This window comes from Chiloscyllium plagiosum, unplaced genomic scaffold (genome assembly GCF_004010195.1).
Source record: "Chiloscyllium plagiosum isolate BGI_BamShark_2017 unplaced genomic scaffold, ASM401019v2 scaf_32668, whole genome shotgun sequence".
Taxonomy (NCBI): Eukaryota; Metazoa; Chordata; class Chondrichthyes; order Orectolobiformes; family Hemiscylliidae; genus Chiloscyllium; species Chiloscyllium plagiosum.
The window spans coordinates 42-8,396 of NW_025203313.1; the positions used below are offsets into that span (position 1 = coordinate 42).

At 50.0% G+C, this 8,355-nt stretch overlaps 1 protein-coding gene across 1 annotated transcript; it reads right to left on the reverse strand.

Moving 5' to 3' along the window:
* Window positions 1–383: 383 nt before the first annotated feature.
* LOC122546279 (transitional endoplasmic reticulum ATPase-like) lies at window positions 384–8,350 on the reverse strand (the record flags this gene model as incomplete). The annotated part of the gene is made up of 5 exons (XM_043685050.1): window positions 384–543; window positions 3,685–3,787; window positions 5,136–5,267; window positions 7,078–7,208; window positions 8,221–8,350. Coding segments are annotated over 5 exons (656 nt in total), but the record flags the coding sequence as incomplete, so codon positions are not given.
* Between the last annotated feature and the right edge of the window lie 5 nt (window positions 8,351–8,355).

Sequence of the window (8,355 nt, forward strand, 5' to 3'; positions counted from 1 at the left end):
GCAGTCCAGTCTGACCAACCCCGCTCAGGGGTTCCTCTGTCTAGTTTCTGTAGAACTGATCTCCCTGGTTTCCACCTTGTCGACGGTAATCATAGATTCCCTACAGTGTGGAAACAGGCCATTTGGCCCAACAAGTCCACACCGACCGTCCGAGAGTATTCCACCCAAACCATTCCTCCACCCTATTATTTGACAATTATCCCTGAACACTACGGGCAATTTCCCATGGCCAATCCACCCTAACCTTCGGACTGTGGGAGGAAACCGGAGCACCCGGAGGAAACCCACGCAGACACGGGGAGAATGTGCAAACTCCACACAGTCAGTCGCCTGAGGCTGGGATCGAACCTGGGACCCTGGCGCTGTGAGGCAGCAGTGCTGACCACTGTGCTGCCCTGTAATGGTTTACCTTCTCTCTCTTTGGAGCGATTGCATCCAGCTCATCGATGAAGATTATCGCTGGGGCGTTCTTCTCAGCTTCCTCAAACGCCTTCCTCAGGTTACTCTCCGACTCACCAGCGAGTTTGCTCATGATTTCAGGCCCTGTGACACACAGAAGGAGCATAACCACTACATTGGTCTCAAAGCATCCAATTCCACCCCTTCGCTGTTGTTTCGAGTGTGGTTTCAGGATTGGGCCAGTTATCAAACAGCCCCCAGGTCCCTCAAGGAAACACTGTTCACCGAGACCAACTGAGGGCTGCTCAACACGTGTAGTAGGTACAGCATAAGAATGCTCCCGGGGATGAAGGGTTTGTCACATGGGGAGCAGTTGAGGACTCTGGGTCTGTACTCGATGGAGCTTGGAAGGTTTATTGGAGGAATCTCATTGAAATGTACAGAATTCTGAGAGGCCTGTAGATCCTTATAAAATACCTCCTAACCCAAGCCCACTTCCATCGAGATTGGACAGCAGGTACATGGGAACACCACTCCCTGCAAGTCCCCCTCCAAGCCACTCCCCACCCTGACTTGGAAATACATCACCGTTCCTTCACTGTTACTGGAATTCCCTCCCTAAGGGCATTGGGGTCAACCCACAGCAGGTAGACTGCAGCGGTTCAAGAAGGCCGCTCACCCCCACCTTCTCAAGGGGCAACTAGGGACAGGCAATAAATGCTGGGCCCAGCCACCGACACCCATGTCTCATGATTGAACATTAAAAACTATCTGCTCTCTGCTTCCCGTTAACCAGCTGGATAGTCCATCCGCTACAACATGACCTTACCGTTTTCTATAGTGACCACTGACGGGGAACTTCATCAAATGCTTTCTGGGAACCTCAGTTCCGAACATCCACTGGTTCCCCCTAATTCACAGCATACGTTACCATCTCAAAAACAAACACCCAATGAATCGGTCAAACATGATCTCCCTTTCACAAAACCATTTCGACTCTGCCTGATTTTGTCAAAGTTAAAGATCACACAACACTAGGTTGCAGGCTGGCAGGTTTATTCAGAAATACTAGCTTTCAGAGTGCTGCTCCTTCACTGGGTAGCTACCTGACAAAGGAGCAGCGCTCTGAAAGCTAGTGCTTCTAATTAAACCTGTTGGACTATAACCTGGTGTTGTGTGATTTTTAACTTTGTCCACCCCAGTCCAACACTAGCACCTCCGCATCATGATTTTTTCAATTCGTTGATGAGATGAGGGCATCATTGGCTGGGCCCAGCATTTATTGCCCATCCCTAATTGCCCAGAGGTTGTGGGTCTGGAGTCACCTGTAGGCCAGACCAGGTAAGGATGGCAGTTACCTTCCCTTAAGGACATTAGTGAACCAGATAGGCTTTTTGACAATTGACATTGGATCCATGATCATCATTATCCAAATGCCTTGCTGTCAACATCTTTACTAATAGCTGCTAACATTTTCCCTCAGATAGATGTAAAGCTAACAGGCCTGGAACTTCCCGCTCTCTGTCTCCCTCTCTCTTTTCAAATAAAAGGAATTACATTTGCCATCTTCCAAATCTGATTGAACTGAGCTCAAATCCAGGCCGTTTCTGAAAGGTAAAACCACTGCATTCATGGTCTCATTGACCATTTTAAGGCTTTGGGATAAAGTCCAGCAGGATTGGGCACTTCTCAATCACATCGCCAACAAATTACTCAGGACCACTTCCCCAGTGGTTGGGATTTTTCCAAGTTCCTCCCTCCCTTCCTCCTGACGTACCCCTGCTTGTGGATGTTCCTTGAACCCTCTGTAGTTAAAACCAATGCAAAATGTCTGTTCAATCCATCTGCCATTTCAATATTTGCCATTATTAATTCTCGAGACTTACTTTCAATTGGACCAACACACACATTGTTCACTTGTCTTAGTCAGAGTCATACAGCATGGAAACAGACCCTTCAGTCCATGCTGAACGTAATCCCAAACTAAACCAGTCCCACCTGCCTGCTCCTGGCCCATATCCCTCCAAACCTTTCCTGTTCATGGGCTTATCCAACTGTCTTTTAAACATTGTAACTGTCGCCACATCCACCACTTCCTCAGGAAGGTCATTCCACACACAAACAATCCTCTGTATAAAAATGTTGCCCCTCATGTCTTTTTAAAGTCTTTCTCTTCTAACCTTTAAAATTGCAACATTTAAGGGGAATCTGGATGGGTATATGAATAGGAAGGATATGGAGGGATATGGACCAGGTGCTGGCAGGTGGGACTAGATTGGGTTGGGATATCTGGTCGGCATGGACGGGTTGGGCCGAAGGGTCTGTTTCCATGCTGTACATCTCTATGACTCGACGTGACCCTAATATTGAAATCCCTCACCCTAGGGAAAGACACTTGCCATTCACCTTATCCATACCCCTCGTTATTTTAGAAACCTCTATAAGGTCACCCCACAACCTCTTACGCTCCAGTGAAAAAAGTCCCAGCCCCTCCTTATAACTCAAAAACCTCCATTCCCAGCAACATCCTGGTAAATCCCTTCTGCCTCTCCAGCTTAATAATATCCTTCTTGTAACAGGGTGACCAGAACTGGACACAGTATTCCAGAAAAGGCCTCACCAATGTCCTCAACCACCTCAACATGACATCTCAACTCCTAGACTCAAAAGACCCAGCAATGAAGCCAAGTGTGCTAAACCACCCTGTCTTCTTTACGTATACAATAACTCCATCTGTTTTTATATTTCTGCCTAGCTTTCTCTCATGCTCTGCTTGTTGCCTCTAGATTTAATTCCTTGACTGTTCCTTGCTTTTTAAAGAAATATTCTGCCCAGTTTTCTGACCTGTCACCTGTTTTTGAACAATCCCTAGTTTTCTCTCTGACATTCGAGCTAACCATGGAAGACGCACTATCCCCTACAGTCTCTCGTTGTTGAAATGGGTCTATTCTGTAGATTCTGAAATATCCCCGAGGTCAGAGGTGGACAACTGCGGAGAAAGTCAACGTTTAATCTCCTCAAAACAAAAATCAGGTCAAACTAAATGGATGGGGTAAGGACAAGGAAGGCGAGGTAGGTTTAAACACGTGGAGTTTCGGTGGGCTAAATGGAAATTTCAATTTTGTGGTGACACAGGAACCGTATTCCCAGAAAGATGGAAGTCAACAAGTTGGACATCGATGGAATTTGTAAAGATTCTATGATAGAGAAACTGTGATGGGCTGAATGGCCACTGTATCATGTGATCGCCCACCGGAAACACAGCGCCACGCGGTTCGGTCTCACCGTTGATGAGGAAGAAGAATGCTCCAGTTTCATTGGCCACAGCCCGGGCCACCAGCGTTTTCCCAGTCCCCGGAGGCCCGTACAGCAAGATCCCGCGAGGAGGCTGCATTAAATCAGAACAGGTCGCATGGTCAAACTTCACCGAGACTCCCCTGCACCCCCTCCGAATTCCATCGCCACGGTGACAGACTGTCTCCCCCCGCTCCCACTGGAGACACATTACCGCTGCACCCCTCCCCCTCCACAAAAGCGCCATAGCAACAGGAAATGCCCCCGGGAGCCAGGCGTACATCTCAGGACCTCGATGCTGATTGTAACCGCTGGAGAATGGGAGACCCTTGCTCTCATCAGGACATAAACACAAGAATGCCAAATCTCAAAAGGAGCATGACAATTTACACCGCAGGGGGATGAGGGTGCTGATTGGTTGGCAGGTTGGACTGGTTGAACCGAGGATCTCCTCGCACGGTAACCTGTTTCTCTCAGAGTGACCGAGAGGAACCACGGTCTTGAATGTTTCCCATCCTGTGTCAGTGCCACCCCCTGTCCGCAGACACCAGGGTGACCTGCTGTAGGATGTCTGGATGAGAGACGACGTTTCTCCAGGTTCCTCCACTCAGGCCTACAGGAAATCTCAGCCCTTTTCCCTTCCAGAGGATCATGGAGTCAGGCAGGATGGGAACCGTCATTCCATCGTCCCCGGCATCAAGAGTGACACACAATGCACCCTCACCACTTTGACCATGAATCCAGCTCTCCCTCGCTGTATCCCAAATTTCCTTCCAATTAAAGAATCCCTGCAGTATGGAAACAGGCGATTCGGCCCCACAAGTCAATACCTAAGAGCATCCCACTCAGACTCACCCCCCCCACCCTATCTCCCTGCGTTTCCCAAGGCTAATCCGCCCAATTGCGATTCCCAGGTGCCTTGGGTTTCAGAGAGACCACAGGTTGGTCTGTTATAACGTGTGTTTCATTAACACAAATTCACTGTAACGTGATTGATGAATTGGGAACAGTGTTTCTAAAGGGTGAACGTTCTGTATTGGTTCGAACATTACTTCAAATGGTGCTGCTATTGTGTGATGTTCTCATGTTGCGCAAGAACAGAACACCCTGTTATAGCACACCGACTGCAGGACAACACTGCGTGTTAGAAGGGACTGGGAATGGGAGCTGGCTCAAAGCAGGACAATCCGAGCGCTGTCTCTCTGTGGGGGGAGTGTGTCTGAGGAACCCCAGGGGAACACACACACGCATACACACACTCACACGTGCACCCACACACTCGCATACACACACACACACACATGTGCATGCACATACTCAAGCACACACACATACACCCACACACACACTCACGTGCACGCGCACACCCACCCACACAATCATGTGCGTGCGCACACACACACACGTGCGCGAGCACACTTGCGCGCACTGGGCTCACCCACCTTCACTCCGATGGCTTTGAAAAGGGCTGGGTGACGTAGCGGGAGCTCCACCATCTCCTTGATCTGTGCCAACTGCTTGCGGCACCCTCCGATGTCATCATACCCGACATCATTCAGATTCTCCTCCTCGTCCTGCCGGGGGCGGGGTAACAAGCAGGGTCACCATCTCACCGCATTTGTATAGCACCGGACACGACCTGACCTCAGCCCGGCCACCCCCAAAGCACTTCGCGGGCGAAGGGCTCCGTTCGATCCCTATGGGCATCAACTGTAATGGCAAAACTGGATGGCCTGCTCCGTGCCACGTTGGTCACCAGTTTGGTAGCATCTGGGGACCAACGTGGCTGAAGGGGTTAATATGGGTCTTCTTTGACCTTTGGCACCCGCCTGAGGGAGCCCCAATGTAATGTCACACCTGAAAGGTGCCAACAGGGGTACCACTCCCTAAATGCCACACCAGCCACACGGATGTGTTTGATACCCTGGGGCACAGCTCAGAGAGTTGGGGAATACTGGTGCCTGAGCCATGGGATCTGGGATCACAGGGTACTGACAGTAAACACTCACAGAGGAACGTAACTCTGATGTTCATCCTGGTGACAGTCATAGAATCCTTACAGTGTGAAAACAGGCCATTCAGCCCACTGAGTCCAAACCGACCCTTCCAAGGAGCATCCCACCAAAGCCTGTCTCCCCACCCTAACCTTGCGTTCCCCATGGCTTACCCCCTAGCCTGCACACTATGGACAATTTCCCGTGGCCAATCCAACCTGACCTACACATCTTTGGACTGTGGGAGGAAACTGGAGCACCTGGAGGAAACCCACACAGACACGGGGAGAATGTGCAAACTCCACACAGACAGTCACCCGAGGCTGGAATCGAACCTGGGTCCCTGGCGCTGTGAGGCAGCAGTGCTGACCACTGAGTCACTGTGCCACACTATAGTGTGCACTCAGCACAGACACACATTAGCAAGCCAAATGCATATGAAGGAATTTCTGCTCTAATGGAAATACTTCAGAGTTCTTGTCTTCTCCTTACTAACCCTGTAGAGTAATACAAATGTCAGTGCTTGGAACTTCCCTCGATACAAACATGACATCCCATGAATTTCAGAATCACTTATTATGTAATGAACATAAGAAAAAGGAGCAGGGATGGACTATCTGTCGAGTGGGGCCAGAACTGAACACAGTACTTTACTCTCAAACAGAGACTAAGTTGAGGTTAGTACCAGCATCACGAAATGTACTCCCTGTAATGCCAGTGTTTCAAAGTAAAGCCATCCGTAATTCCACATCCAACAGTTAAAGCCACTGAAAGAGATCAGAGAAACTTGTTCCATCATCTATCTCCCGGATCGTTTGAAAACAATACTTAATGAGAGCTGGTCCGTTACAATGAAGCACGTGCTCTTGGAGCTAAAGGTTTGGGGGAAGAGCAGGAACAGGGAACTGGGTTGGATGGTCAGCCGTGATCCTGTTGAAAGGCAGAGCAGGCTTGAAGGGCCGAATGGCCTCCTCCTGCTCCTGTTTTCGACGGTTCTCTCATTCCAGTAAGGCTGTCTCAGGCTGGGTGGGCTAGCAATGGGAAATGCAGGGGTTACAGCGATAGGGTTGGTGGGGGGATGTGCCTGGGTTTGAGTGGGACGCTCTTTGAAGGGTCGGTACAGATTCGATGGGATGAATGTCCTCTTTCCTCACTGTTGGGATTCTATTCTGTGGAGCTGCAGACACGGGTCAGGATGGGCCTCCAATTCAGCGTGGATTCCTGTACAATCAGATATGGCCCCCCCCATCCAAAGCTCCCCTCTCCAGTCCAGCCCCCCCCCCTAGCACCTCCACACCGCAGCCCCCTCCCCAGACCCTGCCCCACCCCAGCCCCCTCCCTCTGGGGCTGAGGGACAAACCACGTACAGCCAGTAAAGGGAGCAGCTCACCTCTCGTTTGATTGGCTCTCCCTCGCAGTGTAGGATGGTATCGGGGGCCACAATGCAGTGGGGAGTTGGGTCAGTCTCCACAACTTTAAACTCAACAGCCCGCATACCGCCTCGGATCAGGAAGATATCTCCTGTAACACACACACACAGCCCCACACTGCCATTACATCACTGTCCCACACAGACCAGAGTCAGACAGGGCTACACTCCCTGTGTAACACACACACAGCCCCACACAGCCATTAAATCACTGTCCCACAGAGACCAGGGACAGGCAGGGCTACACTCCATGTGTAACACACACACACAGACCCACACTGTCCTTACATCACTGTCCCACACAGACCAGGGTCAGACAGGGCTACACTCCCTGTGTAACACACACACAGACCCACACTGCCATTAAATCACTGTCCCACAGAGACCAGGGTCAGACAGGGCTACACTCCCTGTGTAACACACACACAGACCCACACTGCCATTACATCACTGTCCCACACAGACCAGGGTCAGACAGGGCTACACTCCCTGTAACACACACACACAGACCCACACTGCCATTACATCACTGTCCCACACAGACCAGGGTCAGACAGGGCTACACTCCCTGTGTAACACACACACATACACAGACCCACACAGCCATTACATCACTGTCCCACACCGACCAGGGTCAGACAGGGCTACACTCCCTGTGTAACACACACATAAGAGACTGTGGAGACAGAGAGAAGCAGGCAGAGAGAGAGAGAGACAGACACAGTGAGAAAGACAGTGTGTGAAAAGACAGAGAGCAAGTTAGATAGAAAGAAAGAGCAAGAAAAACAGAAAGAAAAGAAACAGAAAGGAAGAAAGAAAGTAAGAAAGCAAGAGAGTGAAATTAAAATTTAATCACATCTGTAGAACATTCTAAGAAGATGAGTTCTAAGAATTCATCAGTGGTTCTCATGAGTAGTCACTGATGTGAAACATGGACGTGGTTTCAGTCCTTGTCGGGCCAGCTAACCCTGCTGGGAATTCCCAGCAGCATCTCTGTGTTGTTCGGTTTCCTGTGTGATGTTGGTTAATGCAGTGCTGGGGAATACGGCCGTTCGGTCTTACTGGGAAATTCTAGCCCTTGCTGAGATGTGGGTTCTCTCCTACCTTTGTGCACAGGTCTATAAGCTTCCAGAAAATAGGGTTTCAGGTAAACTTCAAACAGGTTCCCAGTCAGCCCTTCGATTGTGTCGTCAATGGGTAACACGTGAATTCGCTTTCCGTATTTCACATCAGGACAGG